This window comes from Notolepis coatsorum (genome assembly GCF_963971535.1).
Source record: "Notolepis coatsorum genome assembly, chromosome: 14".
Taxonomy (NCBI): Eukaryota; Metazoa; Chordata; class Actinopteri; order Aulopiformes; family Paralepididae; genus Notolepis; species Notolepis coatsorum.
Window position 1 is genome coordinate 55,360,092 of NC_140178.1, and position 18,173 is coordinate 55,378,264.

The 18,173-nt window shown below is 42.9% G+C and overlaps 1 protein-coding gene across 1 annotated transcript in view; it reads right to left on the reverse strand.

Moving 5' to 3' along the window:
- Positions 1–21: 21 nt before the first annotated feature.
- Positions 22–18,173, reverse strand: part of pigq (phosphatidylinositol glycan anchor biosynthesis, class Q) — a 53,335-nt gene continuing 35,183 nt past the window's right edge. Inside the window, 6 exon segments of the mRNA XM_084328664.1 lie at positions 22–2,693; positions 4,240–4,301; positions 5,076–5,190; positions 6,962–7,006; positions 7,009–7,044; positions 9,584–9,695. Of these exon segments, the coding sequence (XP_084184790.1) occupies positions 2,538–2,693; positions 4,240–4,301; positions 5,076–5,190; positions 6,962–7,006; positions 7,009–7,044; positions 9,584–9,695 (526 nt within the window). The 3' untranslated portion in view covers positions 22–2,537.

Here is an 18,173-nt window from a genome sequence, read left to right on the forward strand (position 1 = left end):
AAAGGAGAGATACCCAAGCTGTAAATATCAATAGATTTTTATTTAAAAGGTCAATGAAAAATGTCAAACAGTCCCAATAAAGGATGACCAAGAAACGGTTGTAATATTACAAAAATGGCACAACAAAAGAAGAAATTACAAAGGAAAGTAGAAACAAAATGATGGTCACAAGAATCAACAGCAATCATTTTACTTCATGGAGGTTGGTCTACATAGCTTTTATTATGAGGAACTCAGCGGCAGTTGCAATTAGGTATAAGCTGTAATGCTGTCAAACAGTGACCTCTAAGCAAAAGAGCACCGCTTAGAATTTGCACTTTGTTCACTTTTTTTTGTGGGTTGAAATTCAGTAACTTATTGTACTGTGGATTTCTCCCCACTGAAATCCAACCCACACATCAAAGTAAACAAAAGTGCAGTACCATGTTGCCATCTTTTGCCTAAAGATTGCTCGTTGACGACATTACATATTCTACCTATTTTATCACCACATACAATTAGGCACATGGCTCATAAATGTTGGCACACGGTTGGAGAAAGAGGTACGAGAGAGCAGCACAGATTTATGGGTGTGTCATAATGTGGCCATCCATCTCCCCACTGCGACTGGCTTCTCTCCAGACTACAACCAACAGAGGAATGTACAAGGACATGTAGAAATATACCTATAGCTCTTGTCTGGGTTCTTCATTCAGCATACCTGCTGACAGACTTCTAAAAATAACAGATTTTCCAGCACTACTATACTAGGCTATTATACTAGCAATATCCCCCCCCACAAATCTAGCCCATATCGCATGTCAAATTTAAAGGGATGGTTGTTAGATCGATTTATTTTTTACATTAAGTGGTATGAGATACTCTCCAGTAGTGTAATCGATGAGTAATCATTAGCCATTAGCTTACTTCCCGCGGTCTCAGTTCTGGGAAGCTTCCGACGAGGCAGCAAACGAGGTGTATATATTAAAAAAAAAAAAAAAAAAAAAGCTTTAATCCACAACACAACATGCAGACAAACACATCCACCCACAAGGAAAAAAACAGTGGTCCTTGCACATTTCCGACGCGTATGACCAACGACCGTGTAAGCACTGGGGCTGCTTCAGAAGAACCGAGCATCAGAAATGCACCATGAGCGCAGTCTTCTGTTGTGGAGAGTAAAAACCTTTGTCTGCATGTTGTGGTGTGGATTCAAACTTTCATTTTCTGTTTCGAGACCCCTTTTGCTACCTCGTCTGAAACTTCCCAATTGGCTCGGAACGAGAACTCAGACCAAGGGACTCCGTAAGTAAGCTAATAGTAATGCTTATGCATCTTATGCAAGTATTTCAGTGCACGTCATTCAATATTTACTGTCAATAAGGAGTACTCTGAAAGGGTTACACCTAGTGAACAGAGATGGGGTTAGAAATAAGGGAACCCTTCCAAACGACAGGTATGATTCATTCATGAGTCACGTTCTACACTAGAATGATGAGAGGAGGATGGGTCAGTGTCGTCATAGAAACGTTCCAAAATGCGTTACCACTGGGAGATAAATGGCCTTGTAATGAGTGGTGTGGTCTCCCGGGTGCTGAATAACTCCTGTGTGACAACATAGGGGCTGTGACCCATCCTCTTCTCAGAATGCTAGGTTCTACAGAACCTGTGACTGACATGCAACATGGGTGGTGGGCCACAGGCCAACAAATGGCACACAAATTATTTAGAAATACATTTTAGTCTTTAATTATTAAGGGTGTTGTTACTATAACTATATAACTAAAAAAAAGTATAAAAGAAATACCTTTTCTGAAATATCATACCTCAGATATTAGATATTAATCAGTATAGACCAGATGTAGAATCAAATCATTCTAGAACCCCACTGGAGTGTACAAAAAAACCCTTATGTGGGCTCCACATTGGGTAACCCTGTTCTACACATCATGTTTCTACATCCAAGGAGAATTCATGTTTTTTTAGTTTTTTTAAGAGCCAAACATGAACATAAAAAACAACAACAATAACCTAAAAACTAAAGAACAAATAAATATTCCATCTGTTTAAGCCTTTCATTCAATTCTCTAGTAAGGATAAACAAAACTCTACATATTTAGGGAAAAATAGAAACAATCAGTTTTTCTAGTTAGTGTCATTATTAGGGGTAGGTTTCTCTATAAGCCTTCGGCTTCAAACCTATCCTTTTTGTTTGTTTATTTGTAAAAATGTTCGAAAAATTATTTGTTTATGTTTATTTATTTGTAAACATTCAAAATAAATAATTCATTCATTATGACAAAATCTTAAATTAATATTACAAAATCTAAAAGGAGTTAAGACTAGCAATGATCAGTGCAGTAAATGCATTAATACATGATTCCACAGTGGACCTCAGTCCCATTCGCACATGTGAGCTTTGAGATGCTCCCCAAATTGTAATGCCATCTCCATACACGCATCTTCATACCAGTATCTCCCTTTTTCTCTTTTGTTCTCTCTCTTCTCTCTCTCTCTCTCTCTCCCCCTCTCTGTCCCTCCCTCTCCCTCCCCCTCTCTCAGTCAACCTTGGTGGTCTTATTATGCCTCCAGGGATAGATGAGTTCCCCGACGAACAGCTTCTTGACCAGGGCTCCCCAGGAGTCCTTGGGGTAACAGCCGTAGGTGGGTGTCCGGTAGGTCTGCAGCACCATGCCACAACTCAGAGGGTTCATCTGGAGAGGAGACCGACAGTTCTTGAGTGGGTATGGGTGTTAAGATACATGTCCTCTTCCCAGACAGGAAGCTTAAATGTTTAAATAGGGCCTGGGTTAAAACATGTTTTTTTAACCCATCCCTATTTGCTACTCTACTTACCAATGACGTCGATCGGTAGTGTCACTTCCCAGTGCAATCCATGCTGTTCCTCATACTAGGTCCCACTAGTTGGCCACAAACCAATGCAAAGTCAATGGGGTCAAACTCCTGTCTGTACAAGCTGACTGAAGACAACTGTCATGTGCTTTGTGTCTGTGGAGTAAATGTCAGTTGTCTTCGGTCAGCAGACAGGAGTTTGAGTGCTGAGAAAGGACTTTACCGATCAACTTTGCATTGATTCGAGGTTAATAAGCCGAAGCTAGTATGAGGAACAGCATGGATTGCGCTGAGAAAGGACTCTACCGATCAACATCATTGGTAGGTGGGAAATAGAGGTAGGGCTCCAAAAATCAGAACTACCCCGGACTATCTCATTGCAGTCAGGCAAAAACCTTACATCTGCAATTTGTCTTTTTTATATTTTTTCTTTAACACATTCAGCGCCGGGCCTATATGACCAAATTAGGGCTAGCACGCTAGCGCTTTAATCAATGGGAGGACGGGGATATTTGCGAGTGCTTAAAATATATCTTAAATTATGGTTATGGGTCTAACACCCGTCGCTTATCAATGACTTGCTTGCAGTCAACATGTACGAAACGGATAGTTTTTTCATCGGTACATTTCAGTTTTATACCGTTTTGAATACGAGTATAGTTTTGGCGATTTCTAGTAATTCCAGAGAAAGACGCGATAATAGCCCTTTAGTGGAATACACAAAACGTGTTGTAATTTTTCGGCTGATTTATGAATCGTTTTCAAATAAACGCTAGATTATCGATAATATTATGTGTCCTTATGCACGATACAAAAGCGGGCTGAAAATCGCTTATCCGTGCCTTGCTCAGTGCCAACGGCACGCACACACACAGACACGTTGTGATCGCTATGAAAAAAAACATCTGATTAACCCAAGACTGGTAACATAGAGTCCTTACCTCACATCAGATGTTCTGCAAAAAGATTAATCCAATTCCTGATCGCCATTCCAAATATCGATTGCGTCCATTGATCCAGCGTTATAGTCCAAAACACATAATCCACGCTGCTCCCAGTCCCCCCAGTCAACGTGGTACAACGATACTGCATGCCCGAGAAGCAAAACCCGGACCGGACTTTTTTTCTTGATGCACATCCCCAGCCAATCCAATCCAATGATGTGCAATACCATCTGGGAGACGATAGGCGGCGGTATTTGCCCTTTTGCGAGCTCAGACCCATTCCCAACGATAACATCAGGTTGGATGGATGAAAATGAATGGATATCGCTAATAAAATAAATAACGATTAAAAACAGACTATACTTGGGGTCGGGGCTGAATGTGTTAATGGTTTATTGATTTAGAACTAAAGATAGTTTATATATATATATCAAAAGAGAGAGAGAGAGAGATAGAGATTTACCTCCATCATCAGGTGAAGGGGCATCCCTGGTTCCTCAGACAGCACCCTGAACTTCACCCCCTCTGTGAGACACAACACACTTCAAATCAATTCACTTCTAATAACTTTATCTTTACAATCCTATGGCTAGTGTTTACCATAATCACCCCTCCCTCTATTTATCATCCTTCCATCATTTACATTTAGCTGATGCTTTTATCCAAAGCGACTTACAAGTTCTGTACGACAAGTCATCAGGAAGGGCACAACTCTATCAGCTGAGTAACAATGTTCATCAAAGTGTTGAGTGCACAGTGTAGGTTAGTTTATTAGGACAAGTGCATGACAGTAAGGTTAGTTAGGGTTAGATTGTTTATCTTTTTTCATCATCTGTCCATCAATCCATCCATCACTCCCTCTATCATCCTTCCATCATCCACCCTCTATTTATCATCCTTCCATCATCTGTCCATCAATCCATTTTTCTTTTCATCATCTGTCCATCAATCCATCCATCCTTCCCTCTATCATCCTTCCATCATCCACGCCCATCCACCCTCTATTTATCATCCTTCCATCATCTGTCCATCAATCCATCCATCCCTCCCTCTATTTATCATCCTTCCAACATCCATTCATCCATCCCTCCCTCTATTTATCATCCTTCCATCATCCCCCTACCACCCACCCATCATGCAGCTACCATCCTTCCATCATCCATCCCTCTATCATCCTTACATCCATCTACCCATCCAACCATCCATCTCTCTATTATCCATCTTTCCATCATCCATCCATCCATCTCTTTATCATCCATCAATCCATCCCTCCATCGTTCACCCTCCCTCCCTCCCTACCAGCTAGTATGTAGGGTCTACAGATACGGATGCCCATGGAAAACAGAGGGAAGGAGTTGATGAAGTCCACACTGAGGTGGAGGACGCCCTGGAACAGCACCACCACCAGCCGCAGCTACAGCACACACAGGGGTAGAAAACAAACAAACCCATTATTATCATCATCTATATCCGTCTTGTCCCAACAACATGGCACTAATGGGTTCCGGTATCAGTACACTGTAGGCGGAATCCACAAAGGGTTTGCGCGGCTTGTTTCGACGCAAAGCCGGTGCAAATAGCGCTGAAACACAGTTTGCTATCCACAGAGGAGGCGAAACGGGTGAAATGAGGTTTGATTGATTGAAAATGTTATTAACAGATTGCAGAATGGGTACAATACAGTACGGCTCAACACACACAATTGTTAAGGGGATGCAGACCAGAGAAAGACTTTCGTCTTGTTTACATCAGGGTCCCCCCATTTTCAATTCATCATGAATGTGGTAACTGCGTTCCGTCCGCATTGTGTCCAGTGCAATTAGCGCATATTTAAATGAGGTAATATGGGCGTAACATGTCCCCTTTCTATGCAAATTTGATTATGTATGTCATCATGCACAAGCACAATACAACGAAAATAAATAAAGAAACCCATTATTATTTATTTATCCCAAATTAACAGTCTGACGGCTGGTCTGCAGGCAGTCAACCCATGCACGACATTAACAGTCGTCTATTATACCGACATTTTCGGACTATAAGCCGCGCCTATTCCCCCCATTTTTTGACCCTGCGGCTTATATAACGGTGCGGCTTATATGTGACTCGACGTGACCAAACCCGAAAATGTAAAAATCGAAATATTGCTTTTTTGACTGCATTGAAATGTTATTTATCTGTTCCCTTATTTGCTAAACTTAATACAACTTGTAAATGAGTTAATTCTTGTTATTTGTCCGACAGTATTGTGTCCCAATGCTAATAATTAGCATTGGGACACAATACTGTCGGACAAGTAAGCCTGCGGCTTACACCCCTTCGAGCCAACTGCGCTGGAGCAGATCAGGAGCAAACTGCACACATAATGGGCATGTCTGCGCTAGTATCTCATCCGTGCAGTGTCCTTTGTGGATAGCTCGCAAAAACGGAGCAGATACCGTGCGCAAACCCCACGCAGTTAAGGGTGCAATTAGCACCGCACAATCCATTCTTTGTGGATCCCGCCCTATGTGCATGACTGTTTCTAAAGCTCAGGCCGAGCTTGAAGCCACTGCCTGGAATAGCCTGCAGAATCAGCTTCAATTCCACAACCTAGTTATTCTCAGTGAATTTAAAACCACTGAACAGTCTATGGAATCTGAGTCTATTGATAATAATTACTAATGTTTTCATTGATAATATGATTGTATTTTTCCTCTGCACTTTTTGTTATATTGTACTTTTAGCTGGACTGTTGTCTTGGTGTTAGCTTCATGTTGTGTCGGCAGGACAGCATTCTCTTATGCAGCCCCAAAGTCCTGGAATGACATTCAATCAAAGTTAAAGTTGGAAGTTCTTCCTTCCCTTAGGGAATTTAAATGTCTGATTTCATTTCTAAATGATTCATGTTGTAACTGTTTTTAACTGATTGCACTGCATATTGTTTTGTTGTTTTATCTTGTTGTACACTTAGCAGTTCTGTAAATGAGGTGGCCTCACCTCAGAGCTCACCCGAGTATAAATAAAGGTTTCAATCAATATGTACTGCTGTCTTGATGTTAGTTTCATGTCTGACTAACATGAACGGTCAGGTCAGGCACCTCCCTCCTGTAGGCTGCTCCCCGGCGGGCCCAGCGAAAAGGGCTTATCAGTGGTACAAGTAAACCCAAACATAGATACAAAATACAGGAACTGTTGTTCATTACCAGCGTGAAGACTAGGTAGTAGAGAGCCGTGGTGGGCAGCAGGAATAATAGAGAATAGTGAACAGCAACGTCCCAATGAAGAGCTGAAAACACACACACACACACACACACACACACACACACACACACACACACACACACACACACACACACACACACACACACACACACACACACACACACACACACACACACACACACACACACACACACACACACACACACACACACACACACACACACACACACACACACACACACACACACACACACACACACAGTTATTCAGGGAAAACACAACAGGAAAAACAGGGAATCTCTTTGATATATATTATTACATATATAGTACATAAGATGTATACTGTACATTATATTATTATTGTACCTACTCATAAGCAATGCTGAGTAAAACAATTTACAGGAAGAGCCAAGACTCCCTATAATTTCAGACTAACATTTGTAAAAAAAAAAAATCTTATCTAGTGTGTATGTATAGATTCAGGAGCCTCTACCCTTGTGTCTACCTGCTACACCAGCATGTACGTGTCTACCTGCTACACCAGCATGTACGTGTCTACCTGCTACACCAGCGTGTACGTGTCTACCTGCTACACAAGCATGTACGTGTCTACCTGCTACACCAGCGTGTACGTGTCTACCTGCTACACCAGCGTGTACGTGTCTACCTGCTACACCAGCATGTACATGTCTACCTGCTACACCAGCATTTACGTGTCTAGCTGCTACACCAGCGTGTACATGTCTACCTGCTACACCAGCGTGTACATGTCTACCTGCTACACCAGCGTGTACGTGTCTACCTGCTACACCAGCATGTACGTGTCTACCTGCTACACCAGCGTGTACGTGTCTACCTGCTACACCAGCGTGTACGTGTCTACCTGCTACACCAGCATGTACGTGTCTACCTGCTACACCAGCGTGTACATGTCTACCTGCTACACCAGCATGTACATGTCTACCTGCTACACCAGCATGTACATGTCTACCTGCTACACCAGCATGTACGTGTCTACCTGCTACACCAGCGTGTACGTGTCTACCTGCTACACCAGCATGTACGTGTCTACCTGCTACACCAGCATGTACATGTCTACCTGCTACACCAGCATTTACGTGTCTAGCTGCTACACCAGCGTGTACATGTCTACCTGCTACACCAGCGTGTACATGTCTACCTGCTACACCAGCATGTACGTGTCTACCTGCTACACCAGCATGTACGTGTCTACCTGCTACACCAGCGTGTACATGTCTACCTGCTACACCAGCATGTACGTGTCTACCTGCTACACCAGCATGTACATGTCTACCTGCTACACCAGCATGTACATGTCTACCTGCTACACCAGCGTGTACATGTCTACCTGCTACACCAGCATGTACATGTCTACCTGCTACACCAGCATGTACATGTCTACCTGCTACACCAGCGTGTACATGTCTACCTGCTACACCAGCGTGTACATGTCTACCTGCTACACCAGCGTGTACATGTCTACCTGCTACACCAGCATGTACGTGTCTACCTGCTACACCAGCGTGTACATGTCTACCTGCTACACCAGCATGTACATGTCTACCTGCTACACCAGCATGTACATGTCTACCTGCTACACCAGCGTGTACATGTCTACCTGCTACACCAGCATGTACGTGTCTAGCTGCTACACCAGCGTGTACATGTCTACCTGCTACACCAGCATGCACGTGTCTACCTGCTACACCAGCATGTACATGTCTACCTGCTACACCAGCGTGTACATGTCTACCTGCTACACCGGCGTGTACATGTCTACCTGCTACACCAGCATGTACGTGTCTACCTGCTACACCAGCATGTACGTGTCTACCTGCTACACCAGCATGTACATGTCTACCTGCTACACCAGCATGTACATGTCTACCTGCTACACCAGCATGTACGTGTCTAACTGCTACACCAGCGTGTACATGTCTACCTGCTACACCAGCATGTACATGTCTACCTGCTACACCAGCATGTACGTGTCTACCTGCTACACCAGCATGTACGTGTCTACCTGCTACACCAGCATGTACATGTCTACCTGCTACACCAGCATGTACATGTCTACCTGCTACACCAGCATGTACGTGTCTAACTGCTACACCAGCGCGTGAACGTCTACAGGACAGACCAAGCAAGCAGCTCCCTTGTGTTCTTTGCATTGGTTTGTGAGACTGACTGAAGGGTTAGACTGACTGAAGGGTTAGACTGACTGAAGGGTTAGATTGACTGAAGGGTTAGACTGACTGAAGGGTTAGACTGACTGAAGGGTTAGACTGACTGAAGGGTTAGATTGACTGAAGGGTTAGACTGACTGAAGGGTTAGGGTTAGACTGACTGAAGGGTTAGGGTTAGACTGACTGAAGGGTTAGGGTTAGACTGTGAGACCAAAGCAGCCATTTCTCACAGGTTGATCCATTATATTGGCTTGTACAGACTTCTCACTAGACTTTGAGGTATGGTTGCAAGAGACTTCCAAGTACACTAATATGAATGTATGTGTGTGTGTGTCTGTGTGCGTGTGCGTGTGCGTGTGTGTGTGTGTGTGTGTGTGTGTGTGTGTGTGTAGTTACCTGGTCCAGGTCGTAGGAGCAGGAGTCCACCCTCTGCCTCAGAACGTTCCACTTCTTCCCCCTGAACAGCCTCCAGAGAGACAACAACCCATACACCTTCAGACAGTATAACCTGAGAGAGAGAGAGAGAGAGAGAGAGACCTTCAGACAGTATAACCTGAGAGAGAGACCTTCAGACAGTATAACCTGAGACAGAGAGAGACCTTCAGACAGTATAACCTGAGAGAGAGACCTTCAGACAGTATAACCTGAGAGAGAGACCTTCAGACAGTATAACCTGAGAGAGAGAGAGAGACCTTCAGACAGTATAACCTGAGAGAGAGAGAGACCTTCAGACAGTATAACCTGAGAGAGAGACCTTCAGACAGTATAACCTGAGAGAGAGACCTTCAGACAGTATAACCTGAGAGAGACCTTCAGACAGTATAACCTGAGAGAGAGACCTTCAGACAGTATAACCTGAGAGAGAGAGACCTTCAGACAGTATAACCTGAGAGAGACCTTGAGACAGTATAACCTGAGAGAGACCTTCACAGTATAACCTGAGAGAGACCTTCACAGTATAACCTGAGAGAGAGACCTTGAGACAGTATAACCTGAGAGAGAGAGACCTTCAGACAGTATAACCTGAGAGAGACCTTCAGACAGTATAACCTGAGAGAGAGACCTTCACAGTATAACCTGAGAGAGAGAGAGACCTTGAGACAGTATAACCTGAGACAGAGAGAGACCTTCAGACAGTATAACCTGAGAGAGACCTTCAGACAGTATAACCTGAGAGAGAGAGACCTTCACAGTATAACCTGAGAGAGAGACCTTCACAGTATAACCTGAGAGAGAGACCTTGAGACAGTATAACCTGAGAGATTCCGTATGGACAACTACACCCCTCTCTCTGATAGAGAAGAGCTTTTCCTCAGAGACGGTTTGCATCCAAACATGGACGTCTCTCTTTTCCTCCCAATAAATATGAGTCGTGCTGTGAAATCCTGTGCGTTCTTGTCTGTGAGACGGGGTGAGTCCGATCCGCGCTGCTGCTTGGAAATATGCTGTTAATATACCTGTGAATTGTGAACTAGGAGGAGCAGTAACTAAACATCAAAGTGGCTTAATAACGGTTCGGACTATAGCTATAAATAGTCTTGTAGAATCCGTGGATAGCACGTATTATCATTAGAAAGCCCACTCATTCTATAAATGTATCTAACCTGACCACGATTCCCCATACAACGTGACAGAAGTAAGTCCTTACTTTTTCTTTCCTCCTTAAGTTTCTCAGGCCAGGTGGCCCATTACACCATGAGCCCATCTCCTGTTTCCAAAATGCATTACAGACTGTTTGAAAAAGCTGTTTTGCTATGATAATTGGTAATGAAATATCAAAATAATGTTCAATAAGATGTACTTGTGTTTAATAAATTGTTTTACAATTTAAATCCTCTAATATTGGACGGGTCTTGTATTTGCCTCAGCTGCAAATAGCACCAGTCCTTTATTAGAGAGAGGCTTATATAAGAGGCAGGCCTTAATTTCTAAAAATGACACTCATGGACATAATCCATTCTATTTTTTAATACGTACATTGTCTGTCTACATTTATTTAGACTAACATTGGTATTTAAATATTGAGTGCAGTTGAGTAATTGTGAAACTGTGGTGGATTAACGTAATTCACACACTGAAGTTGGAATCGTCTATACTAGGTTGCGGGGCCCGCACGGACAATTTTGCGCGTGATACCTTCTCGACTCTACCTGAGTCGAATCGAGTTGATAACATGCAGGCAATAGCTTTAGCTAACGCTATCATAGCATCATGATCTGTAATGTCAACTGGACAACGCCAGCCCCGCCTGCCAACGCCATATAGATAGCGAACGTTAACTAACGTTTGCAAACGAAGCCAACGTCATCCAGCCGACACCACAGATCTAATAATAATAATAATGGATTGGATTTATATAGCGCTCTTCGTGACACCCCAGAGACCCCAGAGCGCTTACAGAGTCCATTATTCGTTCAAATACAATCATACCGGTGGTGGTAAGCTACAATTGCAGCCAGAGCTGCCCTGAGGCAGACTCACGGAAGCGTGGCGAATAATCAACGCCTACGGCCCCTCCGACCACCACCAACATTCATTCACATGCATACACATTCATACGAGGCAAGTAGGTTAAGTGTCTTGCCCAAGGACACAACGGCAGTGGGATGGACATGGGCTTGAGCGGGATTCGAACCACCAACCCTTCGATCATTGGACGACCCGCTCTACCCCTGAGCCACGCCGCCCTAGCTATGACAACGTTAGCTAACGCTAATGCTAACGCCAACGAGAGGGAAACGTTAATGTAGTCAGTGTAGCGGGAACGGTAGAGAAAGGCAGCACTTAATTTGCATTGGCAAGAGTTTATCTCATTCTATATCACGGCACGAAAAATAAAAACCTTTGCTACCTTGTATTGGAAGCCAGCCTGTATTTGTCTGCATGTATCAAACCCCCGGCCATTATAAGAGGCCTGTCCTCTATTTGAATACCCTCCACTATTAGAGGATTTACGGTACATCAGCTAATGTAATTGGCTCCCAGACCCAACTTTGAGAATAGATGAATGGCGGTAATTTTTTTATCGCGCGATAAGAGTCCGCCGTTAACTTAGCCCGGCCTTAATAATAAGAATACATTGGAATCTAATCTAGTTTTGAGATCAGTCACAAATCGCTTCCTGTTGTATGGATTGATTGAGTGCAATGCCAAACCTCTGCTGTTTGTCGTTTTCTCTTGTCCTGACAGCCTAGAATATGACACGCCCACTGATGATGTCACGGTTCGCAAGGAAAAACCAACTATTTTTCCGTTCCAGCTGAGCACCAATTTTTCACGTTCCGAACCAATTATTCCCGGTGTGAACGTGCCGGCCGGTTCGAGATTGCGTTCGGGAACCGGCTCCAGCACGGAGCCTGGCCGGTGTGAAAGGCCTATGTGAGTGTTAGATTCACCAGGCCAAAATACTTTGAGCTGCTCTCTGATAATACAACTGGGCCCTGCATCAGTTGCGCCATGTTGATTCTGAGCTAATTGTAATGAGAGATCTACATTTGAATATGCTGAATAATGCCTCTGATCAATTAAAGGAGGCCTATGGTAATTTAAACTTAGTCCAACTGATGAACGAAAACAACTCGATCTAATTTGAAGGATCCATCTGGATCAGTGGTCACCAACTGACTGGTCGATCTTTGAGACGTTCCCTGTAGATCTTTCCCTAAAAAAAATAATAATTCAAAAAAATTTATTTATTTTTTTATCTTTCCCTGAGAGTCCACATTACAGTTCTACTTTTGTTTTGATGTGAAAAGTGATGCTGCATAAGATGACTGCACTTACCACTGACTGAAAAAGTACATATTACAGTTCTACTTTGACAAACATATTTACAATTAGCATTTTATAATGTTAATAATATGAGAGTCCACATTACAGTTCTACTTTTGTTTTGATGTGAAAAGTGATGCTGCATAAGATGACTGCACTTAGGACTGACTGAGAAAGTACACATTACAGCTAATTGTAAATATGTTTGTCAATGTTAATAATATGAGTCCACATTACAGTTCTACTTTTGTTTTGATGTGAAAAGTGATGCTGCATACGATGACTGCACTTAGCACTGACTGAGAAAGTACATATTACAGTTCTACTTTATAAAATGCTAATTGTAAATATGTTTGGCAATGTTAATAATATGAGAAAGTCCACATTACAGTTCTACTTTTGTTTTGATGTGAAAAGTGATGCTGCATAAGATGACTGCACTTAGCACTGACTGACAAAGTACATATTACAGTTCTACTTTGACGTTTTAATGTTGGACCAAAGCATTGCATGTAATTAGAATACAGGCAAATAAAAGTAATTTAGTTTAAAGTACAATCTTGGCTGTCTTTTTCTCTCAACGCTTCAATAGGTAGATCTTGCCTTCACCAAAACAAAGTGATCTTGGGCTTTAAAAGGTTGGTGACCACTGATCTAGATATACTTTAATGATTCTCAAATCGCGCTGATAAAATTGTCTCTGGGGTATTTACACTGGATATAAGTCACTGCCCCACAGCACAAAATTGTCAAAGACAAGGTCTCACACAGCTCTTCAGGAGACATTTGAAACGTTTTAATGGCCAAGCCTTTGTGGGAGATGTCCAGGGCAGCAATATACATAGATATCTCTGATGTGGATGCAGCCCTGGATGTAGGACAAAAGATTTAATAGCACCATCTCAGGAACTAACAACTCTGGGATTCTGCCTGGGCTCGAGCCACACGCTCAGGAACTAACAACTCTGCTTAGAGACAGGGATTCTGCTCATTGGTTACAAAGGATGATCCACTGTATCAAAAGCTTTAGATAGTCACACAATAGTTAGAAAATAAATACACCTCTTCTATAAGAACAGCTAAATCTAGCTACTATCTCTGGACCCATTCACAACCTCATATACAAACCCAGCTAAATTCTGCAATATGGTTAATTCTAGCAAAAACAGGACCACTGAATCCCTGCCTGCACAGGTTGAATATGATGGCTGCTCTCAAATCAGAATGAGATTTGCCTTGCATTCAACACACATGTCTATATTGCTGGCAATCTATTTGAAAAATGATTCTCAGAGCCCTCCCTTAGTGATGACAAATGTGAATGTGTGCATAATATGAGCCGTGCTTCTCCATTCAATTTGCATCCCTCCTTTCATGATGATGTACTTGAGGCTTTGTACTACTATACATGGACTCCAGGTGTGCCACCGGAGAAGATGGATTGGATACTTTTCTTCTAAAACCATCCACTCCAGTTATTCCAGAACAGTTAGATTTAATCTTTCTATTTCAACAGGTGAGTTTCCTTATGCTTGGAAATCGGCCCATGTGACCCCCTTCATAAGGATGGAGCTAGAAGTGACTTAAACAATTATCGCCTAATAACCATTATTGGCTAAAATCATGGAATCCTTGATAAACAACCAACACAAGTCCTCTTTCCCATTTATATAAATTATATCGTCTCCTTATTGGATGATTGTCAGGCCCATTTATATGCGGATGATACAATTATATACTGTATTGCTGACACTGATCTAGCTATGGAGAAGCTGCAGCTTTCTTCTAATGCCCTCCAGAAAGCTCTTATAAACCCCAAACTGGTCTTAAATGCAAATAAATCTAAATTCATGGTCTTCTCAAGATCCAAAAACATAGACTACAATAACTTACACTGTCACAATCCGTTCCTCGCCCCCATCCAAAGTCCCCTCATGAACAGTGTTCCTCTCCTGCCTTCCTCCACCCACGGACTCATGAACAATGTCCCGTTCATAAACTGTCCTCTGCTGCCATCCAGCGGCCTGTCGTCGCTACAACATTTGTTCACCTTTTGCCTATGTATCTGTTTATCTGTATTTGTTAGTCTGTTGTCTGTCATAATTAGTCTGCTCCCTGTGTTCCTGCTATCTGTAATGTTCCCCTGCCTAGTCTAGTGTCCTCCCCAGTCTATCTGTTGTATCAAGTCTTGTCATGCTTTAGTCTGTGTTGTTCCCCAGCTGTGGCTCATTATCATTACTTCCTGTATACCTGCCTCTCCCTTGTTTCCGGTGTTGTCCTGTCCGCGTGTAGTCTTTTACCAACAAACTTGCAGTTCCGCGTTTGGGTTCTGCGATCTGATTGGCCACTGACGTACGCTCTCTCTACACCCAAACAGCGCGTTACGCTAGTTCTGCCTCAAACCTCTAACAGCCTGCAGCCTGCTAGCATTATCCAATTCATATCAATCGAAATAACGTATTGTTTTCATCTCTCTATATTAACGTGATTCCATCAACACAACATAAATGTTCAAACACGACAAGACAGTTTGCATCACTTTCCACGGTTCTCTGCACTTATTCTACCGGTAGTGCGGTAGTTGTTGCCACGGTATTGAGTCTTTGGGTGAATACTTCATTGGCGGGGAAGAAGAACACGGATAGCGGTGTGTGGACCGTCCTGCGAGCCCCAGGCTACCGTCCCGCGAGCCCCAGACCACCGCCCCGTAAGCCCCAGACCACCGCCCCGCAAGCCCCAGACCACTGTCCCGCAAGCCCCAGACCACCAAAGGAGTGGAGCGAGAGACAGAGGCTCAAACAACCTGTGTTGTATTAAAGTAATTGATTGATGTTTAACTTGTCCCTGTGTCATTTCGACTAGCAAAACGTTTGTTGTCTGTATTTAACGTTACGTCAGGATACCACTGTCTATTGTATTTAGTTGGTTAGCTATTTAGCTAATGTTGATAACATTTTGAATAGCATCAATGCTAGCTGGCTGGCTACAGCTTTATTTACTAAATTATGGAGGCTTTTTAATCGTCAAGGTAAGAAAGGATTTGTCATGATCAACTGAAGGCGTATGCTATGGAACAATGTGTGCTTGGCTACTACTTGGGTTTTCAGAAAAAGGCCAGCTATGTGACGCTAATCTCTAGCTAGTATCGTGTATTGCATCACAGTAGCCTCCCGATCAAGCTCAATAGCTTCTGTAACACGAACGCAACTACTCTGATGCCATTATTGTTTAATAATAACTCCCTGTGTTTAATAAACACTTCTAGCCAGGACATATAAGACATATATGTATCATGTTTCTTTTTTTGTTGGCTGGGTTTGCATGCGGATTAAGGGAGATGTCAATCTGTTGTCGACGGTGGTAGTACAGGCGCAGTACATTTAGCTGTAAAAGCCTAATCAAGCTTAAGTTAATAGCTTCTGTAACACGAACGCAACTACTCTGTACATGCCATTGTTGTTGTGATGTTTGGCTGAGTTTGCACACGTGGGGTAAGGGAGAGGTGGGCTATCGGGCTAATTCTTTTTAACATGTATGTACTGTATGTGTTTGGATTTATTGATGACATCGTGTAAACTTGGCATCATTGAAAATGAGGGTCTCCCTCAATTGACTCCAGAGTTTAAATAAAGTAAATTTTTTTTTTTTTATTAAAACAGAGAGAGACCTTCAGACAGTATAACTTGAGACATTCCGAGAGTATAACCTGAGAGACCTTCAGACAGTATAACCTGAGAGAGACCTCCAGACAGTATAACCTGAGAGACCTCCAGACAGTATAACCTGAGAGACCTCCAGACAGTATAACCTGAGAGAGACCTTCAGACAGTATAACCTGAGAGAGACCTCCAGACAGTATAACCTGAGAGAGACCTCCAGACAGTATAACCTGAGAGACCTCCAGACAGTATAACCTGTAGGGCTGCAACTAATGACTATTTTGGTAGTCGACTAATCGAAAAAAAATGATATTAAAAAAAAAAAAGATTATATATATATATTTTTTTTTGCACTACCTATCTTTGTGAAAGTGGCTTCTCAGCTCTGGTCCAGCTGAAGACAGAGCAGAGGAACAGATTGGACATTGAGCATGACCTCAGAGTTGCTTTGTCTACCATCACCCCAGACTTTGAGACTCTTGTCAGGAGGACCAAACAACATCCCCAGTTATCCCATTAGTTCCCCCAAACTTACTGTCGGCCTGTTATGTTAAGCTAAGAAGTCTTCAGCTGGACCAGAGCCGAGAAGCCACTTTCACAAAGATAGGTAGTGCAAAAAAAAAAAAATCGACATCGTCGATTATGTCGACTAATCGTTGCAGCCCTGATAACCTGAGAGAGACCTTCAGACAGTATAACCTGAGAGAGACCTCCAGACAGTATAACCCGAGAGAGAGAGACCTTCAGACAGTATAACCTGAGAGAGAGACCTTCAGACAGTATAACCTGAGAGAAAGAGACCTTCAGACAGTATAACCTGAGAGAGAAGACATTCAGACAGTATAACCTGAGAGAGACATTCAGACAGTATAACCTGAGAGAGACATTCAGATAGTATAACCTGAGAGAAAGAGAGACCTTCAGAGAGTATAATCTAAGAGAGAGAGAAACCTTCAGACAATATAACCTGAGAGAGAGAGACCTTCAGACAATATAACCTGAGAGAGACCTTCAGACGGTATAACCTGAGAGACCTTCAGACAGTATAACCCAAGAGATCTTCAGACAGTATAACCTGAGAAAGAGAGACCTTCACCCAGTATAACCTGAGAGAGACCTTCAGACAGTATAACCTGAGAAAGAGACCTTCAGACAGCATAACCTGAGAGAGAGACCTTCAAGACAGTATAACCTGAGAGACAGACCTTCAGACAGTATGAGAGAGAGAGCAAGAGAAGGGAGAGAGAGAAAGAGACCTTCAAACAGTATATATATATATAGAGAGAGAGAGAGAGAGAGAGAGAGAGAGAGAGAGAGAAGAGAGAGAGAGAGAGAGAGAGAGAGAGAGAGAGAGAGAGAGAGAGAGAGAGAGAGAGAGAGAGAGAGAGAGAGAGAGAGAGAGAGAGAGAGAGAGAGAGAGAGAGAGAGAGAGAGAGAGAGAGAGAGAGAGAGAGAGAGAGAGAGAGAGAGAGAGAGAGAGAGAGAGAGAGAGAGTGGCTGGCTGTGGAACAGCCTAAGTCCAAGTGTTGCTGTCCAAATGATACCAAGCTTGTGCA